Source organism: Artibeus jamaicensis, unplaced genomic scaffold, assembly GCF_021234435.1.
Source record: "Artibeus jamaicensis isolate MK-2021 breed Jamaican fruit bat unplaced genomic scaffold, CSHL_Jam_final scaffold_1964, whole genome shotgun sequence".
Lineage (NCBI taxonomy): Eukaryota > Metazoa > Chordata > Mammalia > Chiroptera > Phyllostomidae > Artibeus > Artibeus jamaicensis.
The window spans coordinates 70750735-70776554 of NW_026522030.1; the positions used below are offsets into that span (position 1 = coordinate 70750735).

General features: G+C 48.5%; 1 protein-coding gene across 5 annotated transcripts in view; it reads right to left on the minus strand.

Annotated features, from left to right (window-relative positions):
- Positions 1 to 2391: 2391 nt before the first annotated feature.
- AOPEP (aminopeptidase O (putative)) overlaps positions 2392 to 25820 on the minus strand; it is a 439006-nt gene continuing 415577 nt past the window's right edge. For 2 of the 5 annotated variants that reach the window (XM_037133315.2, XM_053656397.1), the window contains 3 exons: positions 8119 to 8205; positions 6259 to 6403; positions 2392 to 2965 (listed from right to left, as the gene is read on the minus strand). In XM_037133315.2, coding sequence (XP_036989210.2) covers positions 6263 to 6403; positions 8119 to 8205 — 228 coding nt within the window. In that variant the 3' untranslated portion in view covers positions 2392 to 2965; positions 6259 to 6262. Of the gene's footprint in view, positions 2966 to 3463; positions 4211 to 6258; positions 6404 to 8118; positions 8206 to 25820 lie in introns of all 5 variants that reach the window. The other 3 variants (XR_005080838.2, XR_005080837.2, XR_005080836.2) reach the window with 3 other exon arrangements.

Sequence of the window (25820 nt, forward strand, 5' to 3'; positions counted from 1 at the left end):
TCAGCTTCCTCAGAGCATAGACCTGCCTCTTCCCGCCGCTTTAGTAAGCCTTCCGACCACTGACAAAACACTGCTGGTTCTGTGCCTGAGCGCCTGGTTGGGGTCCTGCCGCATGCCTGGCTCCCAGGCCTCACTGGGGCTGTCATCTAACGGGAGGACACCACTTCTGCGCAGGGGCCCATGGCAGTCCCTGCAGCGCAGCTCCTGTGGAATGACTGATCCCTGCCTCACGGCTAATGTTGACCACGTTTCAGGGGCGGTTCACATACAGGTTAAAAAAGCTGTAGCGTCTGGCAGAAGAGGCTAGGGTTTGTTTTCACTAGACTAGGGGACCCATGGTAGGTTGTGGGACCCTCCTATGTCCTGGTCCCTCTGCTCAGCTGAAGTGTCACCCTGCTGGGACACAGGCTCGTTCCCATCACCACACCCACACACAGCCCAGATGAAGGGCAGCTCCCTTCACAGCTGCTCAGTGGGGCTGGGGGACCAGTGAGACCACAGTGTTATTGGGGGGAACATCAGAAATAATGCTGCTAAGACACTGTGCCAGGCTCCCATTTGGACAGGTGTTTGTGGCCACAGTGACCCTAAATGTACAAGGTGAAGTTCCAGTTCCGTGCCTCCCAAAGCAGTTGTCTGGCCCCACCCTCACCCAGGCCCATCCTTACAGCTGATTGGATCAGGACATCAGGGCTCCTCAAATATTGGTTGGCTGAGTGGCAAGAGTTTATTAGTGAATGAAAGGCCCATACCCTCAGGAGAAGTCCTATGGACCCACATTATATCCTATTAACACATGTTCTTGGAGATGGAATTAAGTTTGCCTGGGAAGGACAAGGCTCCCCCTTCACTGGCTAACCACACCCTGGGCACAGACAGCCCATCACCTGTCCCTGGAGCTCTTGGGCCCTTGCAAACACCGCGTGGCACAGCCCATTTCTAACTCATCCTACCAGACCCCAGGTCATCCACCACTTACCAACACGGAGCTTTCCGTTTTTTTTTACACAGATGAAATATTTACAAAAGGGACAGTTCTAGTCCTAGCCGTTTCACTGACTGGTGGTCCCTCTGGATCCCGGGCCTCAGCCAGGCCCTAGTACACTCTCCAGCCTCTCAGAAGATACTGAACAAATAAGCTGGGAAGCTGTTCTGAGTCCGTGCAAACTCGAGGGAGGAGGGTGGCTGGGTGTGGCTACAGTCCAGAGGTCCCCACAGAGGGCTGGCTCAGTCTTCCTCCCCTATGGGGACACCACCAGGCACAGGTACCCCTGCCTGCCAGCAGCACAGGACAACTTCCCACAGGACCTGCCCAAACTTGGGGCCTGGGTTCTGATGGCTCTTCCATGACTGACTGTCACCCAATGGCCATGACTGGAGCTCAAAACCAGTGTCAGGAATCAGTGGCCACTGGAGGGGCCACCTGTCTCTGTGCAAAATCCTGCACATGCAGCAGTTTGGCTCAGCCCACATGGTTTCTGAAGGCGAAAAAGTATGGCCTTACCTTCCTAGAAAAACTGGGCCAGCTGGTGTCCACAGCCACGGAGCAGATGCCACCGCCTTTTGCACACGGACATCTGGAGGGGTGCTGGCTGTGCCCCAGGCCCCTTCCGGCTCCACCTCAGAGCGCCAAACACCCACCAACCACAGGGAAGAGGCATCACTTATGCAAACTTTGATTCTTCTACCAATATGGTGAACAGCACAAATAATCACATGCAGACCACATGTGACAACATGGAGCAAAACCCTTCTGGAGTGACGGTCACGGCTGAACCTGAGGACCAGAGTGAAGGACTGTGTGAAAGCTGTGCTTCACCCCACAGAGGCCAGATGCAGAGTCAGGGTCAGGTAAACACAGCCCCAGAGCCAGGCGGAGCTGCACAGGTTCAAGTTCATTCTGGCCCAGCCCAGCCCTGAACATCCACGTGGCAGCACCAACTGTTGTGCCCACTTGTGGAGTTTTAAACCATTTCGCCCTTTGGATGACACTGAGAAACTTAGTTTCTGCCTTTTTTTTTTTTTTCCCCACATTGACTGATTTTAGAGAGAGGGGAAGGTGGATAGAAAGAGATAAATACCAGTGTGAGGAATACTGATTGGTTGCTGGCCAAACCCCCAGCCCAGGCACGTGTAACCAGGAATCAAACCAGCGACCTTTTGCTTTGCAGGACAACATCCAACCAGCTGAGCCACACTGGTCAGGACCTGCCTGTTTTTTCAACTTCCATCATTTGTGGGAAAGAAAGGCAGCAATGAGGCTCCCACGGGGTCACTGTGACGGGCAGGGTCCCACATGCTGTCTGTCAGCCTTCCAGGGTGTTAGGTTGCTGTTTCAATTGCTTTTTTAAAAGATAGTATTAAATCCAGAAGCAAATAGGCATACAAAAATGTTGATCCATTACATTTTATTATTAATACATCTTACTGGATTTTTATCCTGGACTTTTACCAACAGGTAATAAAACTTGGGGGAAAATCTAAATAATGAAATTAAAAGAATTCTGCAGAATCTTTCTGAAATGAGTGAGAGGAGACCACCGGTGTTCGCTGGTCCCCAAGGAGAAACTGACTTTTCAGAATCACAGAACTATCCAACGCAGCCGTGTGCTCAGAGGGCTGACACAGATCGTTCAGCAGGTTTTCTGTGGAGCCGCAGACATAGTTCACTGTTTCCATGAAAGAACTGCCTTCAGCTCAGCCCCAATGGAGATTCGGTGTGTTGAAGGGGCACACTGGGGGGGGGGGGCCCACGCCCCTATGGCGACTGTTTATGAGGCTGTGCTCTCACGTGTGTTCTGCTGAGAGCGGCCTCTGCAAAGAGAAGCACCAAGGCGGAGACGCTGATGTCGGCAGATGGCTTCGGTGGCCCTGCAATCCTTCCTTTGATGTACAGGGTCAGTGTGATCCTGGTCCCACCAGGGCTACGAGGAGATTATGAGAAAGAATCTTGCTGTGATCTTTCCTGTAAAGGAAACAGCAATAAAATTTACTGCCCGGTCACAACAGAGGAATCCTTGTAAAGGAGGACCTCTGTGTGCCTCTGCTCCCCGCTCTGGAGAGCGGACTCTGCGTGGAGGCCAGGGTGAGAGCCAGGCACCTCTCACAGTCCTGGGGAAAGGGGTGCCCAGCAGCACCTTGGCCATTCGCCTTGCTTGCACGTGGCTGTGAAAGCCAGCACTGTACCTGGAGCTTCATTCACACCACAGATACCAGAGAGCCCATTTCAGACCCGCATTCACTCTGTGTTCAGTCTCAACCACCCGGTGGCCCACGTGGGCACTGCCTGCGTCACACCTGCACGGCACTATCCGCACTCCACCTTCGAAGTTTAAAGACTCTACCAACACCCACACCTCAGGACCACATACAGACGGGTGCCAGCGCTTTGGCTGAGGTCTGGTGGCCGATGCTGTGGCCTGTCTTCGGTGGAGTCCCAGCTCCTGAGCATCTGGGCACTTACAAACAGGAAGGCTTTTTGCTTGAGGGCTCGACTCCTGTTCCTGCTGAACTGAGCCAGTGTGTAAAATGAGAACTGATATCAGCTCAGTAGGCACCGGAGGGCGGGTCCAATCGACAGCCCGGCGAAGCAGCGCCTCCGCTGGGAGCTGCCTGCATCGTTCCGCTGGGGGCTGCAGAAGACAGAGACCTAGGCTGCAAATACAAGAGACAGTCACCATGCTCAGGGAAGTACATGGATCTGCTGTGAAAGCACCCAGTCCCACTTACATGCAATGAACCACTGACAGTTTCACTCGATTACTGTGATGCATTGGTTTTAGTTTTTATAAGAATAATTTTTGCAATTTGCAATACATTTGACCTTTCAGAGATGTCTGATTAGTGGAGTTAATAGTTCTGTCGACTTGGGTACATTCCTTGCATTCATGACAGGAGAACGAGCATCCTTGGGGCCAAGGTGGTTCCTCCTCCTCCACAGTCGTGCTCGGCACCGGAGACGACCGCTCAGCAGTGGCCTCTGCCCCAGTGGCTCCAATTTAACTGTCCCCATCTCACCTTCTCTTCAGGTGCAGAACTTAGCCACTGTGAACAAGGCGGAAACCAGTCACTGTTCACCAATCAGCTAAGCTCTGCACCTCGTCAGAGAGGTCTTCAGCTGGGCATAATGAAAGGGCTGGCGTGTGTCTTCCATAGCGGCTGGATTCTTCCATTTCCAGAGAAGAGCTACAAGATGCATCTGTTCTCCAAACTGCAGAGAGAGAGTGACTATGGCTTCTGGAGAGCAGCCAAGGTCGTGGTTGCGTGGTAATCCCTGGCAATGTGATTTTAATCTTAAGTCACAAATCAGCATGCCAGGAACCCAAGCAGCCAGAGCACTCTGGAGCCACCGTGTCCGCGCTCATGGCCCACACCGCACACAGTCTCCTCGGACACGGCCGACGACATCCCCTCCAGGCCCGCTACACTACCCAGTGGGTTTTACTTTTTTGTTGTTCATTTAATTGGTGTCTTAGAGGGATAACTATTCTAATCAAAAGGACTCATAGAAGACCACGCAAAAGCCAGTGCCGTTTTGGAGCACGACATGAAAAACACGCTAACTGGCCTCTGAGGCAGAATTAGTGAAGCCAGCTGTCCCTGCCTTTAACCCGGGGGCCCAGCCTGTAAGTGGTCCGGGACTCCAGGAGGGGCCCCTCTTGGGCTGGCAAGTCACTGATCTTAACTGAGAAAGTGGGGGCAGGGGCAGAGGGGCATGCGTGTGGCCCCTGGTACATCTGGAAGGGGCAGGGACTGGTAGGACCATTTCACGGGGGAAGTGAAAAGCAGCAGACTGTCCCCGGGACCACTCCTTTGCCTGCTCCGGGCAAAAAACTCACGGAGAGGAGTCACGAGGGCTCGGTGCCCGCTGTGGTTCCCACAGCTCAGAACAGGGGCAAGCAAAGGAACAGTCTGCCCAGTGCAGATTCACACACTTCAGGAGACACAAACTTGCCGTGAAATTCAACATCTAAAGAGAAATTTGATTTATGCTGATTACTACATGAGGCTGGCAACAAGATAACTGTGTGACTGTTCTGTTTAAAAGTGGTCCATCTGTGACGAGGGTCTGAAGCTGCCCCGGGGCGTGTTCTGGGGAACGTCTGTGAGCAGCTGTCTCCTCACAAGCAGTTAGATCCGGTGACTATCCCCACTGCTTCCTTTCCCTTAGGAAAACTTTTTTCTTTCTTTAGTGCTAGAGTTCTTCCTGGTAAGATATTTAGACATATCAGACAGAAGTGGTTTTTAACAAACTAAATGTCCAACAATGAGTTAAAAAGAACAACATAAAATATTAGCCATTAAAGTTATACTTATAGAGAAGCTATATATGTGTGTGTGTGTGTGTATATATATATATATATATATATATATATATATATATATATAAAATGAATGACTGAAACCTGAGGTTAAAGTTTAAAAAGACACAAAATTAGACATACCCTATCACAGCATGTAAAATTTGGAAGAACTGAGAAGACACAGAAATAATTGTTAAAGAAAAAACAATACACTTATAATCCCAGAGTTCTACTTTAAAAGGTTATGTACCATTGCTACATTACTCCTAAAAAGCAGAAACCAACATTTTAAACTTGTCAGCATGTAAATCTAGCAGGTCAGTTCCAAGCACAATTAACAAAAAAAAAGCAATCTAAATAACTTAGGAAGAAATTCTGCTCCAAGACAACCAAGTACAGACCCAGCCTGCCTGAGGACGCACGGCGTCACGAAGGCACCTCCCAGGTGCCGCACACTGTGGCGGGCGGGCAGGCCGAGCAGCCTCGGGTCCTCACACAGCCCGGAAGAAGCGACGCCTGCGCGTGGCTCAGGAATGGGGCCGCCTGGTGACGCACTCCCACGTCACCCTCACCTCGGAGACCAGGAATGGGCACTTCCGCTGACCTTTACATCCACCCTCTAACCCTGTTCAACATGTGCTCCTCCCCAATGACTTCTCCCACAAATAACAAAGCTGAAGTGGCTCGGACTGTGCCAGAGAGAGCTGCTCTGCTGGGTGGGCAGCCTCTGCTCTCTGCTGACCACTCACCAGGACAGTTGAAGGGACTGCCAGCAGGCACCCCCACACTGCGCCCGCCCCCCCCCCCCCAGCCACCAGGCCACCTAAGCCAGAGCAGAGCACTGATGTGGCGGGTGCTCTAGGCTCACCATGTGCCTTTTCGTTTATTTGGCTACTAAGAGAAATCTCTGGTTAGAAACAAGCAAACGACGGGGAAAGGAGTGAGAGAGAATCACCTCTTTAAAACAGCATCTCAGCCACCACCTGGGCTGAGCATCGGTCCATCAGTCCCTTGGTCAGCTCGAAGCAGGTGCAGGCGAGCCGCTGCTGCCTGGCGTCCTCATGCACCATCAGCTCCCCGTAGAGGTAAATGCCCATGGCCTGTGGGGGGCGGAGGCAGAGGCCAGAGAGCGTGAGAAAAGGAAACTTGCTTCTACTGCACGGTCTGTGTTCATTTCGTTTCACACAAATGTGCTGGTCCAGAAGAGACCAAAGAGCCTAGAAAAGACCAGGCAGCTGCATTGTTGTACTTCTGGAACCTGTACTTTTCCACCCCCTTCTCTTGTTTTCACTGAAACACCAAGGTATTCTTAGCTCTCAACTCCAGCTGTCAACGGAACCTCCGTGTTCCCACTGACGATGAAATGCAACAGGGAGCTTATCCCTAGAAACGGCTGTTGTCAGGAGAGCTCTGGACAGACTCCTGGAGGGTCTCCTGCGACCACTAGGGAGGCCTGTGAAGCGGACAGAGCACCGAGGTGCCCTGTGCAGACCACAGGCAAGATCACAGGCAAGTGCACCCCAGGCACTGCTGGGAAACGAAGGCCACCACACTGCATGGGGCCGGGCCGCAGCGGCCATCACGCCAGTGGGGAAGAGGGGCCTGCGGCTTCAGCCCAGGCCAACTGCAGTCCCCCTCTGGCCCTGCTCTGTGGCAAACACTGGCTCTTCTGTTTCACACACAGTGCCGCAAAGACTCGGATCTGCATTTTCCCTACGGTTTTAAAAACAGGCAATTATGTTCTGGAAGGCCAAAAGACCCCTTTGGTTCTTCCTTCCCCTTGTTCAACGCTTGGTTATGCCATGGATTACATTCTGCAAGAGCAAATTAAAGGCGGATCTCAAAGACAGCAGAAGACAAAAACCTGGGTTCAGTCAGAGGTTCAAAGACTTTCCTGAAAAGGCTGAGAGACGGTAATCCTTATCTGGCAAAGATCGTGGTTCTAAGGATACTGCAGTTAATTTTGGTTTTAAGAACAGACCTTGTTTCCCTTGCGTTTGTCCTCCCTATACTCCCCTCCATGTTTCCAAACACCTCCTGCTCCACTGTGCAAATGTGACATTTCTTCTGGTACAAAGTCATGCATTTCTCTTTGTGGGAACAAAAAGCCTTTACTTGCTGGCGGCCCCCACACTCTGACTGCTCAAAAGTCCTTTTGTGTGCTCGGCCCCCACTCTCTGCCCCACTGAGACATGGCTCCGTCCTGTCAGCCCACGGTGCCGGGCAGAAACCTCGCCCAGGCGCACAGCGGAGAGCTGCACCGGGGCAAGTGTGGCCGGTGGGTGCGGAGGCGACAGAAGGACATCCCCAAACATGGCCATACACAGGCGCTTCTTGCAGACTCCTGGGAAGGTGACCACTTTCCCCTGGTGAGCAGGAGCTTGGCCTGGAGTGGCAGGTGCAGACACAGCCCAGACTGTGCTGCCGACTGGGGCTCCCCATCTAATCTGCTCACGTACTTTCAACTGGGGCAGCAAAGACAAAGACACACAGCGCAGCATCGCTAAGCCGCACTGTCCTGAGGCTCCGCAATGCTGTGAAGTCTGCAGGCACCTCACTTGGCAACGGCAACGGGCCCCGGCCAGGTGAAACCAGCCAACGGCACCTCTAAGGAACATGGTTCCACATTTTAAAGGGACACTGAGAGCGAAAATCAGCTTCAGAGTGTGGTAGGTAAGCTCCTACCAACATCTTCAAAATGTGGGGGGAGTGTTTAAATTTGTGTCATATTCGGGTCCCTGCATTAAGTGCACTAGATAGTCGGGGGCCAGGACGGCATCAATAGAATCTCCATCTGCTGCAAAACACAACTCACCTGATCTTCTTGAAGGAATTTCTCCACATGCTTATACGCTTTTGTGTATTTGTGCTTAATAATGAGTTCACACCACCGATGGCGAACCTTAAGAAACAAAAAAAGTCAATAAGCAACAAACTGTTAGGTTTTTATTAGCCTAAAGAGTTTAATGCTAGGAAAAAGTTACAGTATCCCCTCTTACCCTCAAGGGGTATGTTCCAAGACCCCCGTGGATGCCTGAAACCTGAGGTGTTATCAAACCCTATATATACACTATGTTTTCTCCTATACACACTGATAAACCTTAATAACTCTTACACCTTAACTAAGCACGAATTTTTTTCCTCCTTCACAATTTCATGAATAGAAGATTCCTTTTTATCACAAATATTAGCAACCTCAGCTAATGACTGTTTTTTCTGTATTAAGTCAAGAACTTTCACCTTTTCACTGAAAATATAGCTTCTTTCCAGCATATCCAAATGTCAGTATCCCACTATGGCGTCTTGAGGCCGCCGTGAAGTAAAATAATGGCGAACTGAACACAAGGACTGTGACACTGTGACGGTCCCTCTGATCACTGAGGCAGCCAGTGACTGCTGGGTGGGGAGTGTGCAGCCTGGAGACTCAGGACAAAGGGATGAGTCACGTCCTGGGTGGGACACGGCGAGGCGGCTTCAAATTTCATCACACTACTCAGAATAGCATGCAGTCTAAAACTTCTGAACTGTTTATTTCTGTAATTTTCCATTTAATATTTTCGGGCCACGGTTGGCTATAAGTAACTGAAACCGCACGTAACGGGGGACCACTATACTCTCTGAAGGGTAGTAATGTTGATGCTTATGGTTTTCAATTTCATTTTAGGTTTTTTTTTTTTAAAGAATAGTTCCTCATTAGGACTATTATCAAACTTTAGGGGAGGAAACTGGACGTTCCACTTAGGTGTTATGTTTTTGAAAACAGTTTTGCAAGACAACAGGTAAACACAAATTTAACTGGGAAATTACACACCCACTGCCTGACCATGCCCCCCCACCCCCTCAGGTGGCTGGTACTCAGGGTTGTCAATGAAGATTTCCTTTAAAACCAGGACGACTTAATTTTCCACAATAACCAATACGGTTCAGTGCTGCTGTGCTGACAGTGACAACAGAGAGGAAAGCAAGGGGACCCTGCTCTCCAGCTCCTGAGAAAAGGGCCACCTTGACGCGAGTTGCTCCCCCTGCAGGTCTGTACGACCTACTGAAAACAGAGGCTCCACACGGACACTGTGTGGTAAAGACACACCGTCAAGAGCCCGCCGGGCCCCGCCCACTCCCACGGCCCTGCAGACCACCGGAAGCTGGAGCCCAGCACTGGCTGCCTCTGCTGAGAGCAGCAGGGCCCCCGGCGTCTCTCAGTGCCTGGGGCACTTTCTTCACATGAAAATTCTACCTCAGTTTTTTCCGAATCCAGTCCCAGGCCAATTTCTACTGCATCAAAGGCTTCTCACTTATACCCAGTTAGCAGTCTACCATTTTATATTCCATTACTGGTTCAACATTGACCATACATGGAAGTGATTACGGGCATTTGGAAAAGCCCCCTTCCATCCCTCTTTGTTTTTACTGCCTTTGAAAGAGGGAGCCCCTTGAAACAGGAACCCATCTGTGGCAACAGTAAAATATAAGTGATTTCAACATTTTGGCTGGGGCCCCTGTAAATTATATCATTACCCACCAACTTGGCCAGATCTTTCCTTTAATCTACTATAAATAGATTTACACATAAACAATTAGGAATGAAGGAAAGAAACAGATTTTTTTGGAAAGAATCTTCCCTCAGGCGACACTGTGCTCACAAACAGGGTGTTCATTCAGGGACTCTGGCGGCGCTGCCTTTTGCTTGTGGGCAGCCAGGCCATTTGAACTTGTAAGGACAGGATACCAACAAACGTTTACGTCCATGAAAAAGTTTCAGAGGTGCATGAAAATGTGCTCACAGCCTCAGACCAGCACAACAAAAGGGAAGGCGCTCAGACTGGATGGGTCTCGGAAATCTTTCCAGCTTCAGTAAAATGTTCTTTCCCATGCAACCAACAGAAATCAACAACAGACCATGAAAGGGAAAGGTCAGCCCCTGACATACTCTGAGCAGAAAGAACAAGTGAACAGAGCTCACAGAAGCCAGCTCCTCACACCACACCAATTGGAGGAAGCTGTAGAACAAGCAGATCCCCAGTCCCTCCACTCGGGTCCGCGTCCAGAGGTCGCACACTGGGGAGACTGGAAAGGGCCCTCCTGGGTGCTCATGGCCCTGGTAAGTGCCCCGGACACCACTAGCCATGTCCACGCACCAGCAGTACCTCTTGGGAGCTTTGTGAAGACGGAGGCCAGCTCCCCAGGGCCGCCCCTGGGTGGACAGTCAGGGGCTGGGATGCTGCTCTGCTGCCTGCTCTGGGCCGTGGGAAGAACCTCACTTCTTACAGCCACAGCTCTTGGTGGGGCCGCACAGGACCCTGACACATTCTGTTGGCTGCAGGACACCTGACGGCTCAGACTGGTGACCTGGTCACACCGCGCAACGACGGCTGTCTGTCACTCTGAAACTTGGGGACAAATTTATTTTTTAAGCCTGACTTTGAGAATGGAGGGTTTATTCTTTATTTTTCCCTTCCCATGCTCTCCTTCCTTTTATTTACATGCACAGAAACAACAAAGCATAAATCAGGAGCTATTTTTTAGTGTGGTAAGGCTCCTGGGAGGGTGGGAGCATGCGGGGTGGTCCCAGCACAAGTGAAAGAAGGTCCAGAGACAACATAGTGAAAGAGACTCTTTCACAATCAATATGAAGTCAACATTTCCACTCTCTCACTGTTAAAAATAGTTTATTGCCACGATTAATAAGTGATCTGGTCTTCTGACCCCTGAAGGCCGACATGGCATCCAGGAAGCGCAGGCCAACCCCTCCCCCGCACCCATGAAGAGCGGAATAAACAACAAGTCTTTCATTACAAAAGGGCTGAGCACACTCAGTGTTTAATGACAGGATGTTCAGAAGACATCACAGAGATGCTGCGTGAGGCTGAGAGCCCAACAGATACGGCTTGCTCCTGTGCCAGATTTTTACTTCTCTCTGTATTTCTCGGGAAAACAAAGAAAATCCTTATTTTTTAATCCCTTAAACTGTTTTTATTGCCTTTGAAATTTGCTTAGCCACTTGTCACCACATGGAACCAGGTCTTCCTGAGAAGCTGGCGGCGAAGTGACTTTAGTCTCAATTTCTCCCAGCTCCATTTGCACACTGGGCCCTGAAGGAACTTGAAAAGTCCGACGGGGACCCTCACATTTATGCATCACGTTCCTTCCTCCACCGCTGCCTGCGGGTGGCGCAGCCCTCAGTGCAGGGGGGCCTGCGCCAGGGTGCGCAGAAGCAGGACTCTAAGAAGGAAGCTGTCCACTTTGTAGATCTGCTCTTCTTTATTTTCCAGCAAATTAATCAGTGGGTGTGGCAGGCACCTTATCTTTCAACTTCCTCAGTGAGATTAAAGTAACCACCGTATACAACTACAACAGCACCTGGAGCCTGGAAGGCCTCCACAGCATCTGTGCCTTCCTGATGCTGTTCATTCAATTTCATCGTTACACAGAAGTTTCCAACCCTATGTCCAAACTCGCCAACTTGCATTTGCAACAGACACATTTTCTTATACTTCAATTATGTCACTCTAAACTCATGCTAGACATCTCTGAAAGCCTTGAATCAGGAAACACCCTGTGTTGAGTGGTGTTTCAACACAGTCAGGTGAGGCTGGACAGAGTCTGGGCAAGGATGAGACGGGGTGGGGGGGAGGCAGGGAGGGATGAACAGAAGGATGGAGGGCAGAAAAAGATGAAGGGGAAGAAAATCAGAGGGGGGCAGTACAGAAATGAGACAAGGCAGAGTTACGGCAGAGAGCTGAGCCTTGTCCCAGCCGCTCTGTGACAGGATGTCTCACAGGGCACTGACATCTTCCCTCCCAAGGACGTGCCCATCTTTTCTTCACTGAGTCTTCAGTGCAGACAGCAGCTGGGCCCGCTGCCACCTACTGCCATCCAGTGCCAGGACAAGCTTGCTCCCCTGCCCGCCCAACAGCTGTATGGAAGGTTCTGTAGCATGTGCGAACCATCGGCACAAGGCCTGGCATCTGAGTAAGGAAGGGTGAGGAGGAAAGGGAATTTAGGTGCCCAATTCTTCCCACTAAGTTGCAGTGAAGTCGTGCTACATAGACGTGTGTGCACGGGTGTGCACATATAAATATTTTGTTCCAGTAAAAATTAGTCTGAAAATAATCTGTTTTTCAATGAATTCTGCTTGAAGGGCACTGAACAGAAAAATAATATGGGTGCTACCGTCAGTGCACAGGTGGGTTTTAACTCAGCAGTACTAAGTTTCCAGGTTTCTGAAGCCTCCATGAACAAAATATGATGAGTCCCCAAAAATGCGGTTTGGTATAGGTGGGAGGGTCTCAGAATTGGGGGTGGGAAGAATGAATAACAGGTTTGCAGAAGCCAAATCTCATCAGACCCACACCTGATGACAGAAAGAAAACTCTTCAATCATTCATATAACTGCCCCTGGATGGTACGCCCCTGCCTCCCTGAAGGTCCCCCCACCTCCCTGGAGACGGATGTGTCTGTTAACAGGCCTCACTCAGCTGGGAGACTCGAGCAGACATGTGGTCTGGGTATCTAAGAGGGACTTTACAAGAAACACACACACACACACACACACACAGGCCTTTTACTATTAAGGCTGGTGGCTCATTCATTCCAAACACATTCACAGCTACTGTGAATGTATATGCATAATACAAACATGTTCTTTATGCTGCTTGGTGCTCTACTAAATTGACTTCATGAACCCATGTCCTGACCATGGAGGCAGATGCCCGGAACTGGAAACTGGTCTATAACTCGGCAGCCAGTTAGCGCGGCTGGCTGCTCCCACCACACCTGGCTCGTCTCCCACGGCGGGTGCTGCCGTGGGAGGTGACTGAGGTTTGCTGAGGCTAGCACTAGACTAAGTCCTTTTCATCTTAGTAGAAGGAGCACGTTTCGGCCTTATTTCCTAATTCAAAAGTTTATTATATACTGAATTTATACAGCTGTTGGGAGTATTAATTCCAGGAAGTGTTCATGGGTGAAATGATAGAGCAAGGTGGCTGCAGATGGCTGCTGCTTGCTAAGGGGGTGGCCCTGGATGTGTGTGGGACAGCGTGTGCGAAGGCAGGCACCGACAGGGCTGGGCCAGGACAGACGGAGGTCAGCGGAGGAGAAGGGCAGGGCCCTCCGTGCCCTGGGGCTGGACTCAGGAGCAGAAAGGGGCTGGACCAAGTCTCAGACTCCCAGCAGGAGCAGTGCAGAGGGGGCACCAGAGAGGGAGCCAGAGGCCTGGGGGAGCTGGTACTCCCTGGCAAGTGTGCCAAGGGCCAGGTACCCAGGAACTTTCCAAACTATAAAGACAGATGGTTTAGCCTTGCACCAGCCATCAGCCCCAGTCACGTGGCATTTGGGCCATTTCAAGAACATTCTCACTGACTGAGAGGCTCGCTGAACAGAACCACTGGCTCAGAGATGCAGTACGGGGCGAGTGAAGCCTGCACCTCTGATTTCCAAGACGTGCCTTGTAGGGTCATTCGTATTCCCAAACCATGTCTCAGATTCAGAGATAACCCAGGGGGCATCTCTGCGACATAGCCACAACCTAGGTAGTACCCGCTGCCCACCCCTCTAACTGTCCTCTCCTGGACACAGGAGAGGAAAACTGCTGAAGGACAGCCCCACTCCCCACCTCAATCTCCCATCCTGAGACAGTTTAGTGGATCCAGAACCAGTTTTCTACCAGATTCCAGAATGGCGATGGTCAGTGAATGCTTTCTGTCAAGGTCTGAGAGTGAGCATTTTTGGTTGCTCGGCCCATTTGCCATTATATCACAAACACAGCCCTAGACAGTATGTGAATGATGTGTCTGGGCATGGCAGCATTCAAATAAAACTTTATAGAAACCGGCTGTGTGGGCTAGACTGGCCCAGCTCTAGTTTGCTGACCCTGCTCTCGCTCAGAGCCCATGCCCTAGGCTGCCAGAGTGAGGCGCAGGCAGCAGTACACAGGTGAGTGTTTAAACCCCCAGATCTACCAGCTAGACGTCACAGAGCTTGTGAGCTGACTCCAGCCAGCTGCAGCTGGTCCTGCCAGGATCACGCAATGGTGTTGAATGTGGCCCGAGTTCTATTCCCTTCTCTATGGATTCAATTCCTTCCGCACAAGCAAACATACTCTGGCATTCCTTCTAAAACAGAGCATCTCTCAGGCCTAGGGACCGAGGATGAAAGCAGATCTAAGGTGACATGAGTGGGCAGGTGACCCAGGCACTGAAGAAACGCCTTTAGGAAGAGTGACCCCCCCTCCCCCCGCCGTTTACTCCCAGGCTGTCCACACCAACCCAGTACACGGCCATGAACCACCACACCCCCAATCCCCTATTTATTAATGCTTTACAATTCTCACTGCTTTTTAATAGCTTTTATCTCAAAGGTGTTTTTCTAACTTCATTTTTGGATTGTTTTCATGATTCTACTTCTAAGAAATATTATCAAATGAACTAATTTTCTAAAGTGGTTTTCAAATGTTCCTTAAACATAATTCTTCTAAATTTTAATAAAAATATAACCTGAGCCCTGGCTGCTGTGGCTCAGTGGATTGAGCGCTGGCCCACAAACCAAAGGGCTGCTGGTTCAATTCCCAGTCAGGGCAGATGCCTGGGTTGCAGGCTAGGTCCCCAGCAAGGGGTATGTGAGAGGCAACCACACACTGATGCTTCTCTCCCTCTTCTCTCCCTCACTCTAAACATAAATACGGTATTTAAAAAATGTAATCTGAAACCCCAGCATACAAAGACAGTAAAGAGAAGAATGTACATGGGTTCTTCAAGGAGTTTACATCGTCCTGTCAGGCAGGAGACACTGTTAAACAGTAAACCCCACTGTGGAGTTCCGGGCCCCCTGGAGGTGGTGTCTGAAAGCTAGTGTCTTAGAGAAGAGTCACTGGGCCTGAGGAATAAATGGAATCACAGAGGCTGAGCAGACGTTACCAAAGGTGAAAGACAGTAGATTAGTTCCAGTAACTACTAATACCTAGTATCTCCAACTCGATTCTGGGAGCCACTGTGCCATCAACAAAGTACATGGGACAGTCAAGGTCACAGAGAGTAAGTTAACCGTGTTGCCTCAATTACTGCAATCCTGGAGCCAGGGACTGGTTTGGTGTAAGCTCACTGCCATACTTAAAAAAAAAAAAAAAAAAAAAAAAAGCACCTATGTGTCTGTCAGTAGCTGTTTCCCTTGCTTTGTTTTTACTTAAATATTTAAAAATCACGAACAGGTCACAACACAGAGAACCCAGTGAACATAAAATTCTAGCCATTCGACCAAATTCATTTCTGACTTTACAACAGCAGCAGCCAGTGTGTTCTTGCGTGTTCCTCCTTCTCTCCGCTTGCCACTGTTGGTTCACCAGCTTAGTGTGGCCCACAAACTCTCCCTTCCAACACTGCAGGGCATTCCCTCCTGCTGGTATACTGCACTTCTTCCAGTCCTCCGACCCTCCCGGAAAGAAAAGTCTCTTGTCTGCCACAGTGAGTCCCAGAGTGTGTTAACAGCATTTAGAAGGAGGCTGTGAGAGAGCAGTAGAAAAAAGGGACAAAGATGTCTACAGTCACACTAGATGGCCACCGCTGTGGCTCCGCCTCCTGCAACGCGCTCATGTTTAGTCAAATGACCTGATGGCGTCAACATCTTCCCTTAACTCGCCTCTTTGGCCCGGAGTTCGTCATTCTCCCCCATCCCCACATCAGTCACTATCTCAGAGTCCTGTCTTACGATATCCCCAGCTCACAGTGTATAATTTACTTACATGAAAACTCAACCTTGGAGAGAGTACGGGCCTGTGTGCCTTTGGACAATCTCCAGGTCCTATCCCAACGCTTGCTATCCAGCACATGCTTGATAAATGTTTCTGAACAGATGTACTACTTTTAAAAACTACTTTAAAAAATGCTTGTCAGCTACTCTGAGATTATAATGTATAGCTGGAAGTTGTAAAATGCTTTTAAAAATGCCACCCATCCTATTTAGGACAGGAAGCACCTTTCTTAGTCCTTTTGATTTCAAAATTTACTGTTGAAGAGAAAAAAAAAATCTGTCCAGGGACCATGATCTGGGAAGCCCACCAGACCTCATTTAGAGTTCCATTTTATATCTGTAAACAGAAAGTCCAAGGCTCATGGCTTTAGTGAGTTAGTAAGTCTAACCCTGCAATAAACAAACCTGCTTTTTAATTTGTGTCCTTTAGATTTAACTTGCTTTAAAGTGGGTTTACTGTTGGTACGGGAAGCCTGCCTGGCAGCCCGGAGACAGATGTCCAGCACCCGCTTTGTTTCGGCACCTACAACGCCCAGGACACCGCCTCTGCTCATCCTCCTGAGAAAAGACCAAACAACTGCTGGCTAGATGGCTGTCATGTCCAGATGTCCAGCATGTGTCTTTAGATTCTAGTATTTTTTGTTTTCTCTCTCACGGTACTGATTCTTATGCTCAAAGGACTGCAATTGTAATATTTTTTTAACTGAAGGAAATTAAAAGTTAGTCATTTGCAGTCACCAAGCCAGGTTAATAAATCCCCAGACCTGGGGTTAAGACAACAAATGAGGCATCAGAGGTCCTCGGCCCTTTTTCAAGGGCACTTATTAACCTTGCTGGAATCAGTCCCTGAAGCTCTCACCTGCATGCCGTTTATAACCAGTTGTGACCAGAGCTGCAGCACCATGCTCCTAGAATCACCACACTTGACACATGCAAGTGCACAGAGAATGACAGCAAGAGTCAGGTATAATGACGTATGTCACCACGTACGTACCTTCTCTCGGCAAATTCTGACCTGTTTTCCTTCTCCTGTGGAGAAGGACAGTTACGCCATTAAAGTCAGCTGGCTCCAGAAAGCAGAACCCTGGAGCCCACAATGGGTCCGCCTTGAAATATGGCACTAACATCAATACATTCCAATATATAATTCTGTAGTTAGGAATAACATATTCCATCCCATTACATCTCCTTTTCTAGTTCGTGACAGGTGACACAAGGTATTTGCTGAAAAAGGGAGTTTGACTGTCAAGAGAGGTGAGCGTGGGTCCCCCCTCTGTTCCCCTCAGAAAGGCCCCCGTGACTCCCCTTGCTCTCCTCAGAGGCGGCCCTGACGCGGAGGCCTCAGGGGGCTGCCAGAGGCTCGCCCTCTGTGGCGCTGGTTTCACCAGGGCTGCAGTTACCCATCACCCTGCTGGGGGAGACACCAGTAACCGCTGCTCCAGAACACCTGGAGATCCAGGAAGAGTCATTCTCCAGAAAGTACTAGGCACTGAGGAGAAATAAAACCAAGAGGCCCTCTTGGAGCTTATAGTTTCAATAGAAAGTCTAAAAGAATTCAGTAAACAGCATGTGTAGACACTGATGTTGGTGATAAACATCTCAAAAGGATGTAACGGTGCAGCCAGGGAACTGGGGGTGGGGCAGAGGTGTGGTCAGAACACTTGCCAAGAAGGGCCCATGCACACCGAGAGCTGAAAGGTGAAGACACACCTGCTAACTCGGCGGGGCTCCCTAAGCCCAGTTTCTAGCCACACCGTATGTTCCATGAAAAATCAACCTTCCCTTCTTAATGGCTATTTCTTCCAAAATCCTTCTCTACCAGAGCTAGAGAAATGGACTTGTAAAAATAAATCCCCAGACTTCAATGTAACAACTAAAACTGTAAAATTCTTACAGAAGACACAGGCATAAATCTTCCAGACCTTGAATCGTGCAACGGGTTCCTAGATTTAACCAAATACACAAGCGAAAAAAGAAAAAGTAGATAAATTATTTTTGTCAAAATTTAAACTTATGCGCTCCATAGGACACCATCAATAAAGTGAAAAGACAACCCACAGAGAGAATATTTTTTGCAAATCATACACCTGATCAGAGACTTATATCTAAAATATAAAGAGAACTACTATAACTCAGTAATAAAAAGACAAACCAATCAAAAATATATGATCTAAAATGAAAACATTATGCTAAGCAAAATAAGCCAGGTGGTGAAAGACAAATACCATATGATCTCACCTTTAACAGGAACCTAAACAAAAAAACAAACAAGCAAGCAAAATGTAACCAAAGGTACTGAAATAGAGAACAGGCAGACAGTGACCAAAGGGGAGAGGGGAGGGAATTTCAGGGGAAAAGGGGAGGGATTTACAGGAACTAGTATAAAGGACACATGGACAACAACAAGGGGGGGGGTGGAAACAGGAGGGAGGTGAGGAGAGATGGGGATAAAAGGCAGAAAATTGTAGTTAAACAATTAAAATAAAACATAAATAAAATAAAAGCAAAAGATCTGATTAGACATTCCTCTAAAGATTTATAAATAGCCAATAAGCACATGAAAAGATGTTCAACATGAGGTTGCCAGGGAAATGGAAATCAAAACTACAATGAGTTAGTCCTTCATGCCCAGGTAGATGGCAAAAAGTAAAAGAGTAACAAATGTTAGCAAGGATGAGGAAAAGCTGGACCCCTCACCCACTCCTGGGGGGGACGTAAAATGGTGCCGCAACTCTGGAAAAGTCTGGCAGTTCCTCGAAAGGTGAAATAGAGTTATTAGCACATGACCCAGCAATCCACTCCTGGGTACAGAGAAGTGAAGTGAAAACACACATCCACACAACATTTACACAGCAGTGTTCACAGCAGCACTACACACACAGCCTCAAAGTGGAAACAAACCAAATGTCCATCAACTGATGAATGAACAGACAGGTGTGGTTTATCAATAAAACTGAAAATATTTGATGTTAAATAAAATGGTGTACTGATGTATGGTAAAACATGGATGACTACGGAACATACATGCTAATCAAAAAGAAGCCAGTCACAAAGGTCATGTACTGTATGTGGCTCCATTTACATGAAGCCCAGAACAGGCAAACTAGAGACAGAAAGCCTGGTGTGGGGGCCTAGGACTGGGGGGTGGGGCGGGGAAGAAATGAAAATGACAGCTAAAGGGAATGGGGTTTCTTTTGGGGATGATGAAAACGTTCAACCGAATTTGGTGTTGGCTGGTAAACTGTGAATACACGAATGTACTGTATGGTGTGTGAATGATTTCTCAAAAATGTTTTTAAACGCAACCCAGGAGTCAGGCAGGGGAATGCAAAGGGCACTGTTTACTGTACGGAGTCCATTCCCAAGGACACCACCAGGTGCCCTGGCAGCTGAGCCCACTCCGGGTTGCTGCTCACTGGCCCATAGCTCCCCCAGGGCCCGCAGACTTCCTGAGCTCAGCCCGAGCAGTGGCTCCAACCAAGGTGGGCAAGACCAGCTGGTCTATGGAACCAAGTTCTGTGTGGCTCAAGGCTGCATCAGAGCAACATGATGCAGATCAAGTAGCCTAAAATTCATTTTTAGTGCCACCTGGTAAGTTCAGTTGACCTTTCAATTTTCATACCTGGATATACAAACAAAATACTGTCATTTGCACATAAATAGGTGTCCTTTCATTCTTAAAAAAATCTGAATCCAATGTAATTGGCTTTTTTTTTTTTTCTCTCAGGCACCCGCACAAACATTCCCACGTAAGAGACACAAGCTGCCAGGGAATGTGTGGGACCACTAGAGAGCTGCTGGTCCCCGCAGGCAGAGTTCATTCTCTCGCAGTCCGCTGGCTGGCCACACAGCTGCAAGGCCAGACAAACTGAACTCTCCAATCCTGGTGTGCTTGGAACTCGAGGGCAGAGAAAGGTGTGCAGGGGAGGCACTAGAGGGAAGAAAGCAATCTGGAAAGAGATTTGAGCATTTGGCAAAAGTGAGACCTCTACTTGAGGGCATCCAAGGCATGTCATGGATTTTAGTACAGAAATCTAATACAAAAATATTTAAACTGTTGATGGAGGCATTAAAAAGCCAGAAGTGCCCAGGCCAGGTAATTCAGACGGTTGGAGCATCGTCCCCATACACCAAGGTTGCAGGTTCAATCCCCTGTCAGGGCACACATAAGAATCAACTAATGAATGAATAAATAAGCAGAACAACAAATTGATGTTTCTATCTCTCTCGTCACCCTTCTTCTCTTTAAAATCAATAAATTAGGAAAAATAAAAGCCAGAAGCACCAATAAAACCCCATGTGTTGATTTCACCCTTAAGACCTTTAAAGACAAGATGAACATGAGATGTAGCTGGTTTGGGGGCTATTCAGAAAGAAGAGCATCGGGGTGATGACAACCCAGGAAACATGCACATCTCTGCACCCTGCTGAGGAAGTCCACAGCCTGGGGACACACAGCAGACGCAAATGGCAAAGGACAACTGGTGACCTGGAACTTTTCTAATAAAGTCTGGCTGAACCTGTAACTAAAAGTCCATGTATTACATGCTTTTTCCTTTTATTTACAAACTCTAAATATGGTGAATTGATTACAACTGTTTATTTAATAGGTCCTTTTGAGAACAATCAGGCAGATTTTGCCAACCCAGGCTCATTTTCTTCTTTATTATTTAATATCTGACCAGCTACAATGCGCTGTAACAATTCAAGGTAAATAAACATAGTCCCTGGCCTCAGGACAAGTGCAGAATACTGATCTAAAAAATGACAGTTTTTTTTTTTAACTTTGTCATTATCAGTTTTTGAAAAATCTCTTCATCACAGTATAGCAGAGGAGACTTTTTTTTGAAAGGTGTCCACAGAAAAGTTCTAAGGGCACCAAAGTGAGTAACAAAGAAAGAAAACTCGAAGAAAGAAATACCTCGAGATATCTTTTTTGAAGGAAATCTTCCAAAACATTGTTTCATAAACCAAATACATCAAAGAAAAAAAATACACAAATATAACTAGAGAATTACTGTATTTTGCTGTGTATAATGTGCACTCATGTTTTTGGTCCAAACTTTCAGGAAAAAAATCTTTTAACTTTTTAATTCAATTTTTTATTTATTTACATTTAGATACTTATTTTTTATACTACAGAGCAATTTCAACATTTATTTCTTAACATATCAAGGTATGAGAAATTTTATGTAACAAATAATTACAAAACACAAGAACAGATACAAGATATTTCAGGTACCCACATGTAAGGTGCATCCCTATTTTTCCCTCAAAAATTTGGGCAAAAAACTTCACGTTTTACATGGCAAAAAATACAGTACATTAAAAACCTCGGTTCTTTTCCACATTATTAAAGGCATATGGTTTAAAAAGACAGGTATGTTTAAAGCAACTAAAGAAAACACCCTAATCCCTTTTTTCAATTCATACCTGGGACTGCTTCCAAACTCTAGCAAAGGAATTACAATGCCTTGTCAAAGGGGCAGCCCTGCCCCTCGCAAGTACTGTGCTGGCTTTGAAAAAAATGCACATAAAGTCATGCCATTTATAGCTCACATACTAAGGTTCAGATTCATCAGCATTTGACTGCTTGATTTGCAACCTGAGCCTGACCATGTCAAGGAGCCAGCGAACTAGATATCCTTGATCCTGTGAAGAAGTTGTGACAAACGGCCCAACGATGGGTATGGCAGGTGTCAGCCGCCTTCCTGAAGGCCCTACCCCATCTGTGCCCTCATATCTACCTCACCCTGGAGAACCACTTCACTAATTGCCACTGACTACTCTGTAGCCTCCACAATGATCTCTGATTTATATTCAATCTGAAAACCTGCCTCACGGGCTCGGGAAGGTGCCTCTTGACAACACTGGGTGACACCAGGGAGGTCTCAGAGGGAAGGGGAGAGGCAGAGACGTGGACACTGGGGCAGTGCTGACACGTGGCAGGGTGTTCCCACCCTGGCTGCTCACACAGTCCGCTGGTCCCCACAGGCTGCCCTCACGCACCAAGATTAGATGACCTGACATCATCAAGGACAGTTTCTGCCTCTGTGCCCTAAGATTCCGCACCAAGCAGGACCAAACAGGAAGGAGACGTGAGTTCAGTACAAGGCATTTTACTGAGCAGAAACTGGTGAGCCTCCTGAAATGGCAACAGAGCCTGAGACAACACATGTCCTCTAACCTCTCCTGTGAAAAAGACGAAATGACAATGTTTACTTTGTAGCTGGATGCTACTGAAAAGAACTGGGGAGAATGGGCAGCAGAGCTCCCTGTGGCAGGGAACAGGCTCCTACACCCTCAATGGAAGGAGGCTAATCACGAAAGGAATGAACAGAATCACAGCTGCTGATCGATTTCCGAATTCAGAGGCATGAAGCCTGGCCAAACCTTTCTTCTCTGCCCTTTCAATGTCACTCACTCCAGATGTCCGTGGATCATGAAATGTACTCAGTTCACAGGAACCATGCTTTTGGCCCAGATGAAATGCAGAAATGAGCAGCAGAGCTGTCGGGCCGCTGCGTTCCGGGAATCACACCTTCCACCTCTCGACTTCAAATAAATGCTGTACTGTTTCTTCTCAAGCAAACAGTGCAGTCCCTTACAGACTACGCACTGAAATCCACGCCCTCCCAGAGTACGTAAAACCCACCACGGAAGGTGGCCATTTCACAGGGTTTCCAAACGCTCTGCAGCAAGAGCCAGGGAAAGGGCAGTGAGGTGGGAAAAGGCCTGCGAGGCTGCATGTTTTTCCACTTGCAGTCAACCTTGAAAGTGTCCTTTTCAGAGCGGAAAACAGCCTGCACTGGCACGGCTGTCTGTGTGCTAGCGGTAGAACAGGTTTGTCCTTACTTACTAATCTGCTTCTCTAGATGTACTTGCCACTACTACTTTGTTTTGCCATCCCCCCCACCCCCGCCTGAGAGAGTGTTTTCACCTCTCCCAAGGTTACGTTCTCTGGAGCACAGCTGGCGAGGGTGGCCTCTCACTGCCGTCAACCACCTTTCCAGCTACTTCACTGTGTAACCCTCTGCCAGGCACTATTAGAGGAGAAGAAAAAACTGCCTTTTGTGAATCAGTTGCTGCTCTGAAGCAATGATTCTTAACAGGAGTGGCTTTGCCCCACAGACACTGGGCAATGTCTGGAGACATTTCTGATCGCTAAAACTGGGGGTGGGTTGCTACTAGCATCTCATGGGAAAACACCAGATATGTTAAACATCCTACAGCACACGAGACAGCCCCCCATCCCCCCTAGACAGTCACCCAATCCAAACGTCAGAACAAGGTCCCCACCGCAATCCCAAGAAGCCTCAAGATCCAAAATTCTTTAAGCAGACACTTAGGAGCTCCTCACAGTTGTGTAGGTTATACTACTTCTCTTTCTTTCTCCCTGTCAGTCCTGACAGATTAAAAGATAAAGATCAACTAAAAAGAATTGTCCATTTCACACCAAATGACAGATGCAGACCCCTCAACAGCAACTACATCAAGACCGCTGACACCCACAGCTTCCCGAGTCATGTGGGTAAAAACCCTGTGAAGAAGGGGTTCACGGCATTTTTTGAACTGTGGATTGCAGCCCATTAGGGTATTTTAAAATCAATTTACCACATCATAATGCACATTTTTTAAAGAAAAGGTAACAGAAAATCATAGAAAATTTAGGAGTAAAGACACTTTCATGAAACACTGCCACTTGGCTCTGGTCACAGAGCCAGGCTGCCAACAGCCCACTTTAGGTGCTCGTGCGCAGGCCGGCAGGCGAGGCCAAGGCCCAGGGAGGGCGGCAACTCGTCTGTGGTCACCAGCCTTCTGGTTCGCTGCGAAGGCAATGGCTGGGCGCTCACCAGGTACTCAGCCTGGGAGCTTCGTCAGATCACAAGGTGGAAGTGCGCAGGCGCGCGCGCGCGCACAGACACACACACACACACACACACACTCTGCCGCTCTTGTCTTCCCGTGGGGCCAGTCAGAGGGCAGCCCCATGAAGACTAGAGGAAAGGCGGAGACACGGTGTCCACACTTTCCACTCCAATCTGACCGGGGACGCCTCACAGTCTTCGCCCAGATACAGTCGGAGGATGAGCTGGCAATGGCCTCCCCCAGAAAATTAATTTTCTTGCCCAATGTACCAGCTGAAACATCAGAGCAGAGCAAGCCGGCACGGGGACCTTTCTAATGTCCACCACCGCCACTTAAGGCAGCTAAGACAGTGAGTAGCTATTTCTGATTTTTCCAAAACTTGAGTTGTATCCCCAATTTCGAAGTGCTCAGCTGTAGTCTGTAGAAATAAAGTTGCTTCAAGGTCAGCTGTGGGCTCTTGGGCAGAAGGCCCACGGAGCCACGTTCCACGGGCCTTCGCCTCACTACCACGCAGCTGTTTCTACGGCTCTGGAGACCTGCTGTAGAGGCAGAGATTTCACTACTTAAAGTGGGATCTTAAGAAATATCTTTTAGGAATCAGTCGTCCAATGCATTTTTAAACTTTTATGGCTCTTTATTTGAGCCAATAGTGCTCGAACACTGAAGGCAAACACTTCTGGGAATTCAGTTCTCCATCCTGGCTAAAGTAGCCAGCACATGGTTAGTGGTATATTTGACTCGGGATGTGAAAGGCAGTGACTCCCGGTTAGAGTCCCTTCAAGGCCAAGGAAGGCAACCCTCCCACCAGGACCCACTTTTCCGACAGTGTCAACAGGAATGGCAGGCAAGGTTGGAAATGGCCCAGCTTCTTCCTCTATTTGTCCTTGTGCACTTTTCCTTTAAGATTCTGAACACGCGGTATCCCTTCCCCGAGAGAAGACCTGGCGAGTCACACTCATGATGCCGCCACAAGGAGGACAGGGGCCATGGAAGCTACCACCTTGATGCGGGGAAAATAAGCTGGCAGGCAAGATCAGACCAGGCGCCACACTCAGGAACCCTGACCCACAGACCACACATTCTGTGACCACGATCGAAACACAGAAGCAACACAAGTAATACAAGTAGTGAGCTACATGAAGAGAATTATTAACAATAAACTGCCCAGGACAGCTGTACCTTGTCTACCCACTCAAAGAGAAGGAAGGAGGGAAGGGATAAAAGGTATGATGGAAAAGAAGCTAAAGCAACTGCTGAACAGAGAGGGCTCTGATTAGTGCTAGGACAGACTTCTGACACAGCTGGGACTTTGGTGTGATGTGTAGAGTCTCCTGCTCTGCCAGTGTGAGTTCGCAGCAAACTGAGCAACCAGGGAATAAGCAGCAAAGACTCAGCTTAAATGAGGCTCACCAGGTTTGTTTGAAATAGCAGGTGAAATACTAGGCTCACCTTCTCTAAGAGTGACTTTAAATGTGTACATGCTTTCAGGAAAAAAAAAATGCCAGTCCAAAGAACGGTGAGAAGAACTTTTCTCTACCTCTTAGAAATAGAGGAATACCCCTCCACCCCAAGTCCTGGGCCTCCCTGCTCTGTGCTGAAGCTTCTCTGCAGACATTTCATTTAGCACTGTGGTCAAGGGGCCTGGGGCAGCACCCTGAACACAGAGCATCAGAGCTCTAGCTCACACTGCTCCTAGCCAGGAAATACCACTAGAGCATTTCCCACAGGGATGCTCCGTAAACAACAGCCACACTCCAGGACCTCTGGCCAGCTATCTATCACATATTTAAAACCCTGCCCTGAGTGGCACTGCTCAGTTGGTTGCGCCCTGCCCTGCAAAGCAAGAGGTTGCTCGTTTCATTCTCGGTCGAGCGCATGTCTGGGTTGTGGGTTGGGTCCCTTGTCAGG